Source organism: Lampris incognitus, chromosome 13, assembly GCF_029633865.1.
Source record: "Lampris incognitus isolate fLamInc1 chromosome 13, fLamInc1.hap2, whole genome shotgun sequence".
Taxonomy (NCBI): Eukaryota; Metazoa; Chordata; class Actinopteri; order Lampriformes; family Lampridae; genus Lampris; species Lampris incognitus.
This window is the reverse complement of record NC_079223.1, coordinates 32,283,209-32,302,422: the sequence shown is the minus strand read 5'-3', so window position 1 is coordinate 32,302,422 and position 19,214 is coordinate 32,283,209. Positions and strand designations below refer to the sequence as shown.

Genomic DNA, 19,214 nt, shown 5'->3' with positions numbered 1-19,214 from the left:
CATGTATACATTAAATAATAATGTACAGGCCTATAACTGACTGGCCTGCTGAAAGATTGTAAAATTAAATATGTTCTCTCATAAAAACACAAAGTGCATTTAAGTCAAGTGCCTTTTAAATTTTTCTCTGTAGGACTACAACAAAGTGCATTCAGAACAAGTGCAACTGCTGAAAGATATAACAACATTATATCTGTAGGCCTACAACATAACAGTGTATCAAAACAAAGATTGTCATAGCCTGTAGGCATTTAACAACAACAAATGCACCAAGAATTGTGGATGTGCAAAGTGGAAAACAAATATTTTAACAATAGACACACGCCCATTCTACTTCTTGAGCTAAAGTGGCAGGTTTTTCTTGATGAAGAGTAGCTTCTCTGCTTTATCACAGTGAAGTCTGTTCCTCTTCTCATCGAGAACATGAGCTGCAGCACTGAACAGTCTCTCGCTGTCAGTGCTTGTGCACGGAGCAGACAAGTACTTGCGTGCCATCTTTGCCAGGTCAGGAAAGCGGCCATGGTTATTTCTCCAGTAGGCAAGAGGGTTATTACTTCTGGAGATGGGGACTTCAGACAGATAACCATCCAACTGTTGAGCGGTTGAGCTTGTTGTCTACCTGATATTTGAGAAAGATAAAGGGCCAGTGCATAAACATTTTTATCAAATAAAATAAAAACTGTCTAGCAGAAAAATAAAATCATCTGATAGTCACATATAGTAAGTCAGAACAGAATAGCCTACCTATTATTTGGGGCACTCTCTTGCAGGATCTCATTGAACATATCAGACAAGGAAGGTGCATGCCCCTCATCTGGTGCAGAGAGACGAGTCCTTTTTTCTGCGCTCTGCTCTCCTGCTGCGCTCTGCTCTCCTCCCGCGCTGTGCGCTGGTCCATCTCCAAGCGGGTTGTCCGCATCCATCGTGGCCTGGATCATTTCACGTGCGCGCTGCTTTAATCCCACATCCAAGTAATGATCCTTATAATGCGGATCAAGTACAGTCGGGATGAAGTGCAGAGGATCCGAATAGATCTCAGTGAAACGTGTGTTGACAGACTCTAAGAGTGTGCTTTTCATTGTTTTCACTTCTCAACCTCTTTGCTTAGAAGATGCTTTAGTGCCGCAATTAACGAAATAACGTCTGCTACAGATACATCAGCAGAGCTGATCTCTTTAGTTAACTGCTCAAAGGGGGCAAGAAGAGAGAGAATGTTCTATATTAAGACCCACTGGTGTGAAGTGAATGTCGCGGGGAGCTCGTGATCTGCGCTGTATGCAGCCAAGACTCACTTTTGTGCAAAGAGGCTTTCCAGCATGTAAAAAGTGCTGTCCCAGCGTGTACTCACGTCTTGTTGAAACCGTTTTATTGGTGTTCCTAACTGATCTTGCATAGACTGTAAGCAGGAATAGGCCAGCTGAGAATGTTTAAAGTGGCCAACAATTCTTCTGCCTATAGCCAATACGTCTTTTACGCTGCGCTGAGACAACACTCCCTCATTCACAGCCAGATGTAGTGTGTGGGCCATGCACCGTATTACTTTCAGCTGGCTGTCTTCTATCACTTTTGCCATATTTCTTGCATTGTCACTGACTATGGCATGCACTTTAGATCGGTCGATATGCCAGGTGTCAAACATATTGGCGCATGCAGCAGAAATGACTGCTGCTGTATGTGACCCTCTAAACTCTTGTGAATGGAGCAGAATCTTTTGCAGCTTGAAATCTGTATCGATCCACTGTACGGTTAGACTGAGTATACTGGTGAGGCTGACGTCTGAGCTCCATATGTCGGTCGTGAAACTGATAGCTGTAATATCTGATGCTATAAGCTCATGGACATGAGTTGCAACAACATTAAACAGCTCAGGTAAACACACGTCTGAGAAATGCCGTCTGCTTGGCATGGCATAACGGGGCTCAATGTGATCAATCAGCCTACGAAATCCCAATTCTTCTACGACAGAGAACGGCTGATCATCTAAGACAATAAACTCCATAATTTTTTGTGTAATGCCCTTTGCCTTAGCACCATCACTGGAAAACTTTCTTGCCTTTTCAAATAAGTCCGCTACAGACGGAGTGGGTGTGCTCGGATTGACTTTTCTTTTCTGCACCACATTCTTCTCATATTCAGAATGGCAATCGGGATGTTTGGATTTCAGGTGATAAATTAAACCCGACGTGGAGAAACTCTTTGCAGACACACCCCCTCTTGAAATTTCAGCATTGCATGTTTTGCAAATCGCTGTCCGTGGGTCTTTCTCCGAGATATTGAAATACGTCCACACCACAGACATGTTGGCTCTTATCCAGATAACTGTGTGCTGGCTGCGCTTTTTGCTTGCGTAATCACAATTCTGTTTCGGCCGTGTTGTTTCGGTGATTTAGGTCTTTCGGCTGAAAACCGAAAATGCACTTTTGGGCCATTTTCGGCCGAAAATTTTCGGTGGCCGAATTTTCGGTGCATCCCTAATATATATATGAATATAGTGTATCTAGAGCATTCAGGTGTGTGTGTGTGTGTGTGTGTGTGTGTGTGTGTGTGTGTGTGTGTGTGTGTGTGTGTGTGTGTGTGTGAGCGCGTGCTCTTACAGGATATTTGTCCAGCGGGTCTATCAGCAGAGCATCACCAAAGATGGAGCGACAATATTCAGCCATCTTAGCTTGCTGCTTTAAACTGATTTAAAGAGAAAGATGAACAGACAACTAGATTAGTGGACAATGGACAAATCAGTGGGTGAAAGGGTGGAGGAATAGAGGGCTAGAAAAAAAACAAGAAATACCAATCTACTTAAGTAATTATCCTATCATTATCTGAAAATCAGAAACAGGCAACACCAAGTCTCCAACTGTTATTCTAATTATAGGGCAGTGAAGATTATATTGAGAGACAAACTGCAAGGAAAAAAAGACTGATAGAAAGAGTGAGAAAGAGCCTCACGAGTCCACGTGATTTTCAAAAGAGAGTATCACAGGGAAAGGGGAGGTCTTGAAAGCACACTCTGCGATGGCTTCAATCACTTCCTAGACGTGAACAGGAAGGACGACGACAACAACAACAGCAGGTTAACAGTCAGTCTTTACTGATATGGCAAATTTCATACATCAAAATATAAAACAATTCCCTATTCATGAGGAGGGGTTACAAAAAGTGAGAGATTAAGACAAGACGAGAATGAAAACCCTGAGTAGGGTGTGTGTGTGTGTGTGTGTGTGTGTGTGAATTGTGAAACGTAGAAAGCGCTTCATTACGTAATGACACACCTTAAAACAGATTTCCGACGTCATGGTAAATCCGTGTGTTATCACCGGCTCCTCCTCAGCGGTTCGTCCCTTCCACACGTCTAACTCCACACATCGACATCCGGCGAGGAGAACCTGCCTGTACATTTCTACTGAGGAGCTGCCTGCCAGCTGGCCAGCTGACGTTAATGATAGAAATGATGTACATTTACAAAGTATGTATTAATTTGATGTAATATTATTGCACAAAGAAAATTAACAATGTGGGGATCAGCAAATGATCAATTTTATTATAGTACTCCTTGGCAGTTATCTGACATGTGCGTACGCTCGCGCATGTGTGTGTGTGTGTGTGTGTGTGTGTTTGTGTGTGTTTGTTTGCACCTGTCAGATAGGTATTATGTGATGAGTTGATAAAGTAGTGAGACAGTGGGAAATTCATGTCTTCAGATTGGTCCAGTTTTTCAGGCGGGATCACTCCATTCTCATCGCTCGACAGGTAACTGGAGAAGGCCTGTAGGGTGATAAGACCTGAACACAGAGAGAGAGAGAGAGAGAGAGAGAGAGAGAGAGAGAGAGAGAGAGAGAGAGAGAGAGAGAGAGAGAGAGAGAGAGAGAGAGAGAGAGAGACAGAGGCAGAGACAGAGACAGAGAGTCAAGTCAATTTTATTTGTATAGCCCAATATCAGAAATTGCAAATTTGCCTCAAGGGGCTTTACAGCAACACAACATCCTGTCCTTAGACCCTCGCATCGGATAAGGAACAACTCCCTAAAAAAAACTTTAAACAGGGAGAAAAAATAGAAAGAAACCTCAGGGAGAGCAACAGAGGGGGGATCTCCTCTCACATGAACTGACAACATGCAATGGATGTTGTGTTTACACAATTTACACAAAACAACATTGTAAGAGGACAATAGAATTATACAATTTATGAAGAATATGATGAAATATGAAGAGAGAGAGAGAGCACGCACGAGAGAGAGAGAGAGAGAGAGAGAGAGAGAGAGAGAGAGAGAGAGAGAGAGAGAGCTCCATTTGAATATGGGCAGGCACACCATGTTTTTTAATGTTAATGGTGGACGCATCCATAGTCTTTTTACTTTGGGTACGAATTGGCACATAGATGAGGAAATGATGGTGCATACTACTCTTAGCTTTGATTTAAAAGTATTTCCAAAAGGTTTTGAAGGTTAGGTATGTAAATTTCCCCCCCTGTATTTCTCTTTGGCCTATATTACCAACAGGTCACATAATGTCCTCAGCTTTTATCAGCGCACACATAGGCTTCACTGTTGTGCTATAACACACAACAATGCATAACTGCCGTATAAAGTTTCAATAGTGTAAGATCGTTCTTTTGGATGTTCCTAGAGAGTCAGCATTAATCAGAATCATAGTATAAGAGTATTTACTGATATTTTATTCCACCATTGAAAACTATGCATATGCTTGGCTGATTAAAACTGTTCACTGGCTGGAGGACTGCCACTTATTTTCTTTTGAAAGGCTCCCAACCTCAGAAACTCTCATTTACACCGTGGCAGGCAAAGTGTAGTTTGGGCATTTGTTTTGACAGCAGTCAGACATAGTAGTAGTTTATCTGGGCAACATAGAGAACGTGTGTGTGATTAATTTCTCTGTCTATGTGTGTGTTTAAGCAGGCAGAAAAGAGCCCGGGGAAATACTAACACCCTGGACCAAGCACAAAGTGGTGTGGGTTAAACGTTGCATTTTTGAAGAGATGCTTTCAGCCCCTGCAAATGGACCTATTAACACCGTGAACCGTCCCTGAAAAGTGAAGATGAATTCAGTTTGTGCTGTGCTTCAAAGTGTTTTGGTTGAATAAATGTTGCATAGTTTCATGACACTCTTCTCTCAATGTGTCCTTCCTCCACTGGAGTGCCTGAACTCTGTCAGTTACCCATTTCACCTTGATTTCATTTTATCGCTTTTCTCCACTATAACAGGACAGCACAATAGTGTGCGTGTGTGCATGTGGGCGTGCATGTGCAAGCACTCATGTACCTTGCTCCAATAGTCTCTTGTCATGTTGGTATCTCTCCAGCAGAGTGTGTGTCTGTGCGGGGCGAAGAGGCGGGTAAAGGATTTCGTTTAGCCGCGGATCTCTCTGTTTATTGTTGACAAACTCTGTCATCTGATCGACCAACACAACTCCATCTTTACCTCCCCTGTGGAATGAAACAGAGACAGGTTAGGGGTATGGGGAAGAGGTGAGAGACTGAGATGGTATGGGGTTATGCATGTTTAGTTTGGTCTTGCTGTCTGTTGTTGATGAAGTTCTGCATCTGGTCGACCAAATGACTCTTTGTTCTCAGAACGAGACAGACCAGACCCGACCAGAACAGAAAGAGAAGAACAGGAAGCAAAACAACAGAGTGAGACAGATGGAGATGATAGTTTGTGATGTTTAGGATCCAAATATGTGGATTCAAATATGTGCAGGATTCCACTTGTTTGTGGATATGAAAGCAGAACAAAACAGAATATGGAGCAGAACAGAAAAGAGCAACATGAGCCAAGATGAGGGAGACGTTATGTCAGTTGTCATAATAGCATAAAAAAGCTAAATACAACAAAACTGCCCCCTACAACAACCCAGAGCGCCATGATAATTTGTTAAGTGTTGACTTCTGGGAAAGGTGGATTGACCCCAACCAAATATTTAAAGAGCAAAGGTTGTATCCAAAGCTTAAGCGATAGTCATACTACAGAGGTCAAAGGTCAAGTTTACATAATTCCGACGTAGTAAGTACATACTGCAGTTTGAAGACGTTATTTAGTTCAGGTCGAGGACACAAACTGTCCAGGAAGCTCTTGTAGACTTCAGCAGAAAAGTCTTCCAGTTTGATGCTGTCACCCTGTCAAACATAACACACTGACATTAAAAGATTTATCCATACAAGGAAATATTAAGATGCCTTTGACTACACCGACTCATCTGCATTGATTTTAGTTTGAGTTGGCACTAATGGAATTATCAGTGTCAAAGAAAAATTAACGTTGTGTGAACTTCAGTTTCATATTAGGAGATAATGAGAATGCTAAATGATAAAACCTAAAAGTCCACTGAGAGCTGTGAATCTGTGGAAAATTAAAACTAACAAAGACAAGGGGAGACAGATGAGAAAAGGAAGCTCTGTAGTTTTTCAAACGACTAATACCATTAGAATTACTTAACAGCCATGCTTACGACCTTTTAAAACAACTACTCCTGCTGCTGCCAATGTGCTTGGTATAGTTACCCGTCCGTAGGGCAGTCTGCAACTGTCCAGGGCATTTTCTACTCTCTTCCTGTCCGATGAGAACAGGCGAACAATGCTGCAACAACCAATGACATAACTATTAAAACTCATCCACCAAACACATCATGTCACTCTCCCCCAAGCCTGCACCCCCGAAATATCATCCATCCATTATCCGAACCGCTTATCCTGCTCTCAGGGTCACAGGGATGCTGGAGCCTATCCCAGCAGTCATTGGGTGGCAGGCGGGGAGACACCCTGGACAGGTCGCCAGACCATCCCACAGGGCCCACACACACACACACACACACACACACACACACACACACACACATTCATACCTAGGGACAATTTAGTATGGCCGATTCATCTGACCTACATGTCTTTGGACAGTGGGAGAAACCGGAACCCAGGAGGAAACCCACACAGACATGGGGGAGAACATGCAAAAACCACACAGAGGATGACCGGGGATGACCCCCAAGGTTGGACTCCCCTGGGGCTGGCTTGAACCCAGGGCCTTCTTGTTGTGAGGTGACCACGCTAACCACTGCACCACCGTGCCGCCCCCCTAAATATCACCTCCCCAATATTACCTCAACCCCAATTCAATTTTTCCTACTTGACTTAAAGCTAGGATCAGACTACACGAATTCAGCTCGATTTTGACACGATTTTGTCATTGCCGACACATTTCCAGGATCGGGCCCGATTATGAATGTAGGGTACGACGAACAGGCGTCTTTACCGTGTGTAGTGTGGCATAATAGAAAATTACATTACAGTGCTGGTTTCATTTGCAGAATCATATGTGGTTCGTCCCATCATCCTGTTTGTTATATGACTAGCAACTTGACTTCCAATTTGACTTGGAAACTGACAGAAAAATACAAAGGTTTATTTGCAAAAAGTGCATGCCAAATTATAATGTATAAAATTATAATGACTCCTCTTTGGCTTTTAACATGACGCAACCTCACATTTTGATTGAGCAGTTTGCTCCTTATTTGAATTTACCTGATCAGCTTTTAATGTTGCTTTTAAACTTTTTAACAGACAGAACCCAGCAGGTTTTAGTTAATGGAGTTGTGTCCAATGTCCTGGTCTCAAACAGGGGCTCACCGCAGGGTTGCATTCTTTCCCCCCTGCTTTTTATTTTGTATACAGACAGCTGCAGGTCTTCTAAAGAGGGTAGCTACCTGGTGAAATTCTGTAACGATACCGCACTTTTGTCTCTTCTTCAGGGCTCAGAGTCAGATCACGGTTGTGTCCTACCCGCCTTTGTTGATTGGTGCAATGATAACCTCCTTGACCTTAATGTGTCAAAAACTAAGGAACTTATCATTGATTTTAGGAAGAACAGTGATATACACGAAGCTAGCACTATACATGGCGAGGATGTTCTAATTGTTGACACTTATAAGTACTGGGAACCATGTTCGACTCCCAACTCAAGTTCGATGTGACCACAGGTTGAATTGTCAAGCATGGAAAACAAAGAATTCACTTAATGCAGAAGCTTAACTCCTTTAATGTCTGCAACACCATTTTATATATTTTTTACCACTCATTTATTGAAAGTCTTTCAAAAATTGTTCCTCCATTTGTTGGTTTAACGGGTTGACCGTGAAGGACAGGAATAGCCTAAACAGTATCGTTAAGGTCTGCTCCAAAATAATCGGAGTCCAGCAGAGAGACTTGCGCTCCCTCTGGGAGAAACGTGCGGCCCAGAAAGCAAAAGGAATTATTAGCCAATCTGACCACGTCCTGTCCGGTGAATTCACTGTAATGCCCTCAGGCCGGCGCTATAAAGCACCCCCTAGGAAAACGAATCGCTATTCTAGGTCCTTCATTCCTTCAGCTATCAGGCTGTTAAATGCTGAGATTCCATCCATCCATTATCTGAACCGATCCAGCTCTCAGGGTTGCGGAGATGCTGGAGCCTATCCCAGCAGTCATTGGGTGGCAGGCGGGGAGACACCCTGGACAGGCCGCCAGGCCATCACAGGGCCCAGGGATTTACTTATACTTTCCTCTTCTACTGTTACATTTATTGTATATAAGTAAAGTTAGTTTTATTGGCAAAAAGGGCAATGGTAAATTAGATTGTCAGCCAAATTGTCTTCATTCTTTTCTATATGTGCTTAATCCCACTGAGGGATTAAGCACACACACACACACACACACACACACACACACACACACACACACACACACACACACACACACACACACACACACAGTCTGGTTTCACTATCCTTGTGTGGACCCCTCATTGACTACATTCATTTCCTAGCCCTTAACCCTAACCACGCAAACTACACGCCTAACCCTTACCCTAATTCTAACCGTATCCCTAAAACCAAGTCCTAACCCTAAAATAGACCCTTTTGAGGACCTCTGAAATGTCCACACAAGGTAGGTGCTGTCAGGTTTTGCTATCCTAATGAGGACATTTGGTCCACACAGGATAGCTAAACATGTACGTACACACACGCGCGCGCGCGCACACACACACACACACACCTAGGGACAATTTTAGTAAGGCAGATTCACCTGACCTACATGTATTTGGACTGTGGGAGGAAACCGGAGCACCCGGAGGAAACCCACGCAGACGTGGGGAGAATATGCAAACGCCATACAGAGGATGACCCGGAATGACCCACCAAGGTTGGACTACCCCAGGGCTCGAACCCAGGAGCTTCTTGCTGTGAGGCGACCGTGCTAACCACTGCATCACGTGCCGCCATGCTGAGATTAATCATTTTAAATAAATGCTTTATATTGATTTAAACCACAATAGTTGGTTTATACCTTGTTTGTTTTTCGCATGGCTTGTGGGCCTGTAGGTTCACAGACTGTGGTGTCTCTTGTCTCTGACATAATGATGATTGACACTTGCCTGTGGGTTTGTGTATGGTCTGGGTAAATTGTAAAAACTGAATCGCTCTTCTGGGATAAATAAAGTTGTCTGAATCTGAATCTAATGTGGTGCTAAATTTAAAGATAATGGCGACAGGCGTGGGCGCAAGTCCATGAGCACTGGGACGGCATCCAACGCTTACCTGTGCCCCCGTCTATAGGGTTAGTGGTTGTGTCAGGAAGGGCATCCGACGTAAAATTTGCCAAATCATTATGCGGACTGACAAGACCGCCATCGGTGCTGTGCCCTCACAGGGTACCGATGGAAACGATCAAATCCGCTGCGGCGACCCCTGGGAAACAGGGAACAAGCCGAAAGAAGAAGTGTGACATAATGGAGGACCAGCGATGTGGCGTCTGGGACGCCCCACGACACCCCGACGATACGATTTTTTTGTATTTTCCTGCCAAGTCTGCACATATGTAAACATGGTAAAGAGAACGCGATGCTGCTGTCAGGTGGAACGACGAAACCGAGGAAAGGTTCGTTGAACAGTTGGCAACAATACCCCTGTCTTTTTCACGTTTCCTCGTGGAATGACCATGACAGAGTCAACAAAGAGGCTAAACGTTGTGACGGAATAGCGTAGGCACTTCAACAACCCGGTAAGTAGCTGGTTAAACTATGCTAGGTCATCATTCTCCGGTAGCACTAGCCGCTATAGCGTCCACAGTCTTTTTTTCAAATTTATTTTTTTTGTTTCGGAACACAAGACCGACAGCGTCGCAGGTAGCGTTTCCATAGCCATGAACGACATTTTCTTCCTCCCCGACGAACCACGAACTCACGCAAGATCGTGAAAACCAGCATACGATGATTGGTCGGCGTCAAATTTGTAGTCTCCCGGCCATGACGCAACAAGAATTTATGGCGCCATGATTGGCTAATCTGACATCGTGACGATCGTGAAAGACAAACGTGCGTATCGTGTAGTCTGATCCAGGTATAACACCCTTTCTGCTCTATAGTTTTACTGCGGTCGTTACCCAGGGGTACCCGTGGTCATTGCAAGAAAATACTAACTAATAATCACAACACATTGACAGATGTTTTCTTTGGATGGCATTAGTACCGCCATTGTGTGTGTGTGTGTGTGTGTGTGTGTGTGTGTGTGTGTGTGTGTGTGTGTGTGTGTGTGTGTGTGTGTGTGTGTGTGTGTGTGTTGGGGTGATTGAGGGGGATGAAAAGTGAAACACGAACTCTCTTTTATTCTGTCGTTATTTCTGCCCCCCCCCCCAAGAAATTGGCTGTGTGTTTCAGTTTCTGAAAGTAAGGGAAAAGAGAGCCACGTTAATTTTAGCTAGAAGGGAAATTGAAGCTATACAGGTTCAGGGTGTGCGCTTATCTCTGCTGGTTTCATACAGCTACCTCCTCACATTTTCAGCCTTCTCTAGAGACCTAGGCTCTGATCCAAAAGGATCAAGACACATGGACCAGCTGAAAACTATCATTTAGCTGCCAACAGGACCTTACTTCTTTACAGGGATCCTTCCATCGGAGTTTGGCTGGAGAGTTAACTTGACATATCTGAAAGACAAACACAGTAGAGAGGGTGTGTGTAAAGAATGGACTGGTGCAAAGGTTTTCTTTTGTGGAACACTGATCCTGAAATATGAGTTTCTCAAGGAAACTCTCCTTTAATGGTTTCCCAAGGACGAACCAAAAAGTTAGTTAATGAAAATGGTTTAAGACAATTAGAGATTGTAGAAAAATGGTCTAGAGTCTAGATTCAAAACAGGTATGAAATATACTAAAAACCGAGCCTCCTGGGACAAAACCTTTATGACGATAATGTCTGCAGTCTGTCTATTTTTGAATCCTTGACGTAAAAAAAAAAAGCACCAGAAACTCAGGGTACTTGTCTTTGGGTCACTGCAGGAAGGTCTGGAGAAGAAATAGATGTAGATACCGATGATTGCCACTCAGTACATTTTTGGAGGTTAACTGCACCCAAATTTCTCCTGCACACTCCTGAATCTTGAAAAGAGGATGGTGAAAATATGAAAAAGTTCATCTAGAGGGATATATTTCTTTGGAAGCACTTTCAGTTTCGATGAAAATGTGGATTTTACTAAAACGGTAAACCATTATGTTTTATTTTGAGAATCAATGTATGCAACAAAAAATAGTGCTTAGAATGAAATTGAAAATATGATATATGTATATCTAAAGTTTATTACAGTAGTTCTTTGACACTTAAAGGCTGAATAAGTGACAAGTTAGAAACTTGGAGGTCATTTCATCATAATCGAGACAAATGGCACTTGGGTGCACCCACAAGGCTGTTAAAGTCCTTGGCGATGCTTTATCCACTATGTCTGTGAATGTTCTCATTCATCCAGGTCATGGTTATCCAAAGGAATTGAATCAAGTGCAACTAGTCTGGACTTGGTATATATCCGTGAAGACGTTTCGCCTCTCATCCAAGAGGCTTCATCAGTTCGTGCCTTTCTGACTAGACCAAGCTAGTCTGACTGGCTGGTGATGAAACTCAGATATTTATCCTCTTTGGAGTCGTTATCAGAGCTATTGATGTCCATGGCTCTTTATGTTCCGATGTTTAGCAACGCCCGTCGTTATCAGAGGTATTGATATGTGTGGCTCTTTTGTGTTCCGATGTTTAGCCACGCCGGTCGTTATCAGAGCTATTGATGTGCATGGCTCTTTGTGATCCGATGTTTAGCAGCGACGGTCGTTGGAGGTGTTAGTTTCGACTTCGTTAGTGCTCCATTCAGTGGTCATGAGTCGTTGGAGCCGTTAGTGACCGACTGTTGTTCTTGGAGGATAAGCTTCTTGACTCTCCTGGGTAGAGATGAAAGGACGGCATTGTAAGTGCCTTGGACTGTGACGTCCACATTGGGGAAGACAGGAGCCTCCACATTGGGGTTTACAGGAAACCTACATACACAGACCAATATCTACTTTTCGACTCACACCACCCTCTGCAACACAAACAGAGCGTCATCAGAACTCTGTAACACAGAGCTGACAATATGCCCAGCGCCACTCAGGCCCAACTGGAAGAACACAAACACCTGAGGGGAGCTTTAAAAACCTGCGGCTACCCCAGTTGGACCTTTGTGAAAACTGCAACACGTTCCAAAAAGATCAACTGGGTGAGCGATGAGGAGAAAAGGAACAGAAGGAATAACATAGTCATCCCGTATGTTTCTGGGGTCTCCGAGAAATTCAGGAGAATTTTTAACAAACACCGCATCCCGGTATACTTCAAACCCAGCAACACACTCCGACAAAGACTGGTTCATCCCAAAGACCATGTACCACACACCCAAAAAAGCATCTGGTGTATGCTGTACAATGCAATGAGGATTGCACTGACCTATACATAGGAGAAACCAAACAACCACTACACAAATGGATGGCCCAACACAGAAGGCCAAACTCCTTAGGACAAGACTCAGCAGTCTATCTACACCTAAAGGAGAAGACACACTCCTTCGAGGACAGCAACGTACACGTTTTCGACAGGTAAGATAGATGGTTTGAAAGAGGGGTGAAGGGAGCCATCTATGCGAAACTGGAAAAAACATCCCCCAAGAGAGGAGGAGGTCTGCGACGCCACCTATTTCCCACTTACAATGCCGTCTTTTCATCTCTACCCAGGAGACTCACGAAGCTTAGCCTCCAAGAACAACAGTCGGTCACTAACGGCTCCAACGACTCATGACCACTGAATGGAGCACTAACGAAGTCGAAACTAACACCTCCAACGACCATCGCTGCTAAACATCGGATCACAAAGAGCCATGCACATCAATAGCTCTGATAACAACCGGCACGACTAAACATCGGAACACAAAGAGCCATGGACGTCAATAGCTCTGATAATGACTCCAAAGAGAATAAATATCTGAGTTTCATCACCAGCCAGTCAGACAAGCTTGGTCTAGTCAGAAAGGCACGAACTGATGAAGCCTCTTGGATGAGAGGCGAAACATCTTCACGGATATATACCAAGTCCAGTTGCACTTGATTCAATTCGTTTATCCACTACATGGACAAAAGTATTGGGATACCTGGCCATTACACCTACAGGAGCTTTTATGACATCCCATTCTAAATCCATAGGCATTAATATGGAGTTGGTCCCCCCTTTGCAGCTATAACAGCTTCCACTCTTCTGGGAAGGCTTTCCACAAGATTTTGGAGTGTGTCTGTGCGAATTTTTGCCCATTCATCCAGAAGAGCATTTGTGAGGTTAGGCACTGATGTTGGATGAGAAGACCTGGCTCGCAATCTCTGATCTAGTTCATCCCAAAGGTGTTCGATGGGGTTGAGGTCAGGGCTCTGGCCGGGCCAGTCAAGTTCTTCCACACCAAACTCCCCTAACCATATCTTAATGGACCTTGCTTTGTGCACTGGGGCACAGTCATGCTGGAACAGAAAAGGACCCTCCCTAACTATTCCCACAAAGTTGGAAGCATAGAATTGTCCAACATGTCTTGGTATGCTGAAGCATTAAGATTTCCCTTCACTGGAACTAAGAGGCCTAGCCCAACCCCTGAAAAACAACCGCATACCATTATCTCTCCTCCACAAACTTTACAGTTGGCACAATGCAGTCAGGCAGGTAACATTCTCCTGGCATCCGCCAACCCCAGACTCATCCATCAGACTGCCAGACAGAGAAACATGATTCGTCACTCCACAGAACATGTTTCCACTGCTCCAGAGTCCAGTGGCAGCGTGCTTTACACCACTCTATCTGACGCTTGGCATTGTGCTTGGTGGTGTAAGGCTTGCATGCAGCTGCTTGGCCATGGAAACCCATTCCATGAAGCTCCTGGTGCACAGTTTTTGTGCGGAACTCTGCAGTTACTGAGTCAACAGAGCGTCGGTGACTTTTACGCACTATGTGCCTCAGCACTCGTTGACCCCGCTGTGTGACTTTACGTGGTCTGCCAGTTCATGGCTGAGTTGCTGTTGTTCCTAAACACTTCCACTTTTCAATAATACCACTTACGGTTGACCGTGGAATATTTAGCAGGGAAGAAATTTCACGAACTAACTTATTGCAAAGGTGGCATCCTATGACAGTACCATGCTTGAATTCACTGAGTTCTTCAGCTAGCCGCTTGATTTTATACACCTGTGGCAATGGGTCTGAATGAAACACCTGAATTCAATGATTAAGAGGTGTGTCCCAACACTTTTGTACATATAGTGTCTTCCAACACAAGCTCACTACTGGCAGTTTTAGTTTCTGCCATAAATATGAATCATTATTACAGAGATCAGAATTAGCTGGTTAACAGTACCGGTGGCGGTTACCAATGACCGCCACCGGTACTGTTAACCAGCAGGGTGCTGGTGGAAACTATGCTGTTGGGTGAAGGAGAAGGAGAGGGAGAGGGGGGAAGGCATGTCCAAAGGCAGTGAGAGAGGAGGAAGGGTAGGAGTGTGGAGGTGAGAGTCAGAACTTTGAATGTTGGCACTATGACTGGTAAAGGGAGAGAGCTGGCTGATATGATGGAAAGAAGAAAGATAGGCATACTGTGTGTGCAAGAGACCAGGTGGAAGGCGAGAAAGGCCAGGAGTATCGGAGGTGGGTTCAAACTCTTCTACCATGGTGCAAATGGGAGGAGAAATGGGGTAGGGGTAATTCTGAAGGAAGAGTATGTCAAGAGTGTGCTGGAGGTGAAAAGAGTGTCAGACAGAGTTATGAGTATGAAGCTGGAAATCGAAGGTATATTGCTGAATGTTATCAGCACATATGCCCCGCAAGTTGGTTGTGAGATGGAAGAGAAAGAAGAATTCTGGAGTGAGTTGGATGACATGGTGGAGAGGGTACCCAAGGAGGAGAGAGTGGTGATTGGAGCAGACTTCAATGGACATGTTGGTGAAGGGAACAGAGGTGATGAGGAGGTGATGGGTAGGTATGGTGTCAAGGAGAGAAATGTGGAAGGACAGATGGTGGTGGATTTTGCAAAAAGGATAGAAATGACTGTGGTGAATACATATTTCAAGAAGAGGGAGGAACACAGGGTGATGTACAAGAGTGGAGGAAAGTGCACACAGGTGGACTATATTTTATGTACAAGGCGCAATCTAAAAGGGATTGGAGACTGCAAGATGGTGACAGGGGAGAACTTAGTTAGGCAGCATCGGATGGTGGTCTGTGGGATGATTTTGGAGACCAAGAAGAGGAAGCGAGTGAAGGCAGAGCCGAAGATCAAATGATGGAAGTTGAAGAAGGAAGACTGTTGTGTGGAGTTCAGGCAGGAGTTAAGACAGACACTGGGTGGTAGTGAAGAGTTGCCAGATGGCTGGGCAACAGTGCAGAAATAGTGAGGGAGACAGCTAGGAAGGTACTTGGTGTGTCATCAGGACAGAGGAAGGAAGACAAGGAGACTTGGTGGTGGAATGAGGAAGTGCAGCAAATTATACATAGGACGAGGTTGGCAAAGAAGAAGTGGGATAGTCAGAAAGATGAAGAAAGTAGACAGGAGTACAAGGAGACGAGTGTAAAGTGAAGAGAGAGGTGGCAAAGGAAAAGGTGTATGGTGAGTTGTATGACAGGGTAGACATTAAGGAAGGAGAAAAGGACTTGTACCGATTGGCAAGACAGAGGGACTGAGCTGCAAAGGATGTGCAACAAATTAGGCTCATCAAGGATAGAGATCGAATTGTGCTGACAATTGAGGAGAGTGTGCTGAGAAGGTGGAAGGAGTACTTTGAGGGGCTGATGAAGGAAGAAAATGAGAGAGAGAGAAGGCTGGATGATGTGGGGATAGTGAATCAAGAAGTGCAGTGGATTAGCAAGGAGGAAGGGAGGGCAGCTACAAAGAGGATGAAGAGTGGAAAGGCAGTTGGTCCTGATGACATACCTGTGGAGGCATGGAGATGTTTAGGAGAGATGGCAGTTAGGTTTTTAACTAGATTGTTTAACACAATCTTGAAAAGTGAGAGGATGCCTGAGTAGTGGAGAAGAATCATACTGGTACTGATTTTCAAGAACAAGGGCAATGTACAGAACTGTAGCAACTACAGAGGTATAACGTTGATCAGCCATAGTATGAAGATATGGGAAAGAGTAATAGAAGCTAGGTTAAGAGGAGAGGTGACGATTAGCGAGCAGCAGTATGGTTTCATGCCACGAAAGAGTACCACAGATGCGATGTTTGCTTTGAAAATGTTGATGGAGAAGTATAGAGAAGGCCAGAAGGAGTTCCACTGTGTCTTTGTAGATTTAGAGAACACATACGACAGGGTGCCGAGAGAGGAGGTGTGGTATTGTATGAGGAAGTCGGGAGTTACAGAGATGTAGGAGTGGTGCAGGATATGTATGAGGGAAGCGTGACAATGGTGAGGTGTGCGGTTGGAATGACAGATGGGTTCATGGTGGAGGTGGGATTACATTAAGGATTGGCTTTGAGCCCTTTCTTGTTTGCAATGGTGATGGACAGGTTGACGGACAAGATCAGGCAGGAGTGTCCATGGACGATGATATTCACGGATGACATTGTGATCTCTAGTGAGAGTAGGGTGCAGGTTGAGGAGAGCCTGGAAAGGTGGAGGTATGCGCTGGAGAGAAGAGGAATGAAAGTCAGTAGGAGCAAGATGGAATACTATGCATGAATGAGAGGGAGGACAGTGGAATGGTCAGGATGCAAGGAGCAGAGGTGACGAAGGCATATGAGTTTAAATACTTGGGGTCAACTGTCCAAAGTAATGGGGAGTGCAGGAGAGAGGTGAAGAAGAAAGTGCAGGCAGGGTGGAGTGGGAGGAGAAGAGTGTCAGGAGTGATTTGTGACAGAAGGGTACCAGCAAGAGTTAAAGGGAAGGTTTACAAGATGGTTGTGAGACCAACTATGTTATATGGTTTGGAGACAGTGGCATTGACGAAAAGACAGGAGGTGGAGCTGGAGGTGGCAGAGTTGAAGATGCTAAGATTTTCACTGGGGGTGACGAAGAAGGACAGGATTAGGAACAATTATATTAGAGGGACCGCTCAAGTTGGACGGTTTGGAGACAAAGCAAGAGAGGCAAGATTGAGATGGCTTGGACATGTTTGGAGGAGAGCTGCTGGTTATATTAGGAGAAGGATGCTGAATATGGAGCTGCCAGGGAAGAGGAAAAAAGGACGGCCAGAGAGGAGGTTTATGGATGTGGTGAGGGAAGACATGCAGGTGGCTGGTGTGACAGGAAGATGCAGAAGACAGGAAGAAATGGAAACAGATGATTCGCTGTGGCCACTCCTAACAGGAGCAGCCGAAAGTAGTAGTAGTAGACTACAGACATCAGAATTAACTTAGAATAGGATTTCCGTGTGTGTGTGTGTGTGTGTGTGTGTGTGTGTGTGTGTGTGTGTGTGTGTGTGTGTGTGTGTGTGTGTGTGTGTGTGTGTGTGTGTGTGTGTGTGTGTGTGTGTGTGTGTATGTGTGTACTGACGCCTTGAGCAGACTGTGGTCTCTGTTGAGATTTTGGCTCAGAAGGTTGGAAGACAAAGAAAACAACTCCTCACACCACACCTATGGAAAAAAAAGCATAATCATCATCATCATTATCTTCATCATCACCAGCAGCATCACAACCATAATCAAAGTAGAGTGTCGGTGTCTCTTGCCTTGGCTTCATCCTCCTGTGTAGCAATGAAGTTGAGCTGGTTGACATTGACGAGGTCTGAGGCTGTAACCACGGTAACCATGCGATTCTCAAGCCGGCCAACCAGATTCCCTACGTCAAGCAGTTCCCGCAGCTTGGCTTCCTGTTGGACAATGAAGAAGGAACTTAGAATTCTATTCGTTGTTGCTGAATGAGCTTCCTCCTTAAAATGACCATACAGTCTAATGATTAAAGAACCGCTGTGGGCAAGATTTCTTTTTTTTTTGTAAATTTGTTTCTAATTTTTCCCCTTATCCCACCCGATTAACCCAATGGCATATGGCCGGAACTCTTGTCGAATAACTCCCCTGGCTCACGTTTCCACAGGAAGGAGATAGTCGTAACACCAGCTTCCTTCAAACTCGTGTCGGCTGCTCTTGCTATTTTACACGCTGAAGCCTAGCACGGATTGCGTCACATTCAGGCCGCGAAGGAAGAACACTACACCCACTATCCTTTGGGTAAGGGTGGCCTAATGAATGCCTTACCCCGTGGACGCTCTGGCCGTGACCGGTTACGGCGAGTCGGGGATACGAACCTCCCAGCCACATGACGAGCGGGTTGCAAGAACGGCGGTTTATTCCGCTCGGCCACCAGAGCGGCATGGGCAAGATTTCTGAACTAAAATCAGAACTAAAGGAAAATGCATTGACTTAAATCTTTGAAAACAGAGTGGTCACTGAGTCAGAGGTCATTAAAGTTAAAATCCAGATGATACGTTTTAACCCTGAAATATTTAAGACAATAGCAAAACTTTGAATAGCCACATCCTGAATGCTTTCATTTCATTCTGTCGACTTCACTGAGAAAAGGATGGAGAATGTAGTGATGCTTTTCCCATCATCATCAGTATAGAAGTCAAATAAGAAGTGAAGTTGTGGCTTGCATGTTAGATATGGCAGACCAAGTTCATGAAGAACCTTAACCAACAGGCAATACATCATTAATTAGTAAAAACCAAGTTCAACAACGTTTTTTTTTTTTGGTGGTCAGGAGGGTGCTGATGCAATTTGGAGATTTTGAGTGTTCAAACGCCACTTGCATTTGCCATATATCTCTTGGCTTTGTTTAGTTAAACAAAAGACAGCTGTCTTTGTTTAGGGAGATAGAATACACAGTGGGGAGATATTCATGTAGAGATAGCGGTGATGA

General features: G+C 44.5%; 1 protein-coding gene and 1 long non-coding RNA gene across 2 annotated transcripts in view; one reads left to right on the top strand and one right to left on the bottom strand.

Annotated features, from left to right (window-relative positions):
* The window catches only part of LOC130122610 (1-phosphatidylinositol 4,5-bisphosphate phosphodiesterase beta-1), a 47,302-nt gene that overhangs the window by 18,924 nt on the left and 9,164 nt on the right, over window positions 1–19,214 (bottom strand). The window contains exons 4-13 of the mRNA XM_056291546.1: window positions 18,025–18,165; window positions 17,850–17,929; window positions 10,911–10,964; window positions 6,512–6,587; window positions 6,027–6,127; window positions 5,274–5,437; window positions 3,630–3,776; window positions 3,267–3,424; window positions 2,944–3,026; window positions 2,595–2,679 (exon numbers count right to left, since the gene is read on the bottom strand). Coding sequence (XP_056147521.1) covers window positions 2,595–2,679; window positions 2,944–3,026; window positions 3,267–3,424; window positions 3,630–3,776; window positions 5,274–5,437; window positions 6,027–6,127; window positions 6,512–6,587; window positions 10,911–10,964; window positions 17,850–17,929; window positions 18,025–18,165 — 1,089 coding nt within the window. The remainder of the gene's footprint in view (window positions 1–2,594; window positions 2,680–2,943; window positions 3,027–3,266; window positions 3,425–3,629; window positions 3,777–5,273; window positions 5,438–6,026; window positions 6,128–6,511; window positions 6,588–10,910; window positions 10,965–17,849; window positions 17,930–18,024; window positions 18,166–19,214) is intronic.
* LOC130122612 (uncharacterized) lies at window positions 3,036–5,040 on the top strand. The gene is made up of 3 exons (XR_008811245.1): window positions 3,036–3,067; window positions 3,326–3,460; window positions 4,907–5,040. It is a non-coding gene; the product is annotated as an uncharacterized LOC130122612 (long non-coding RNA).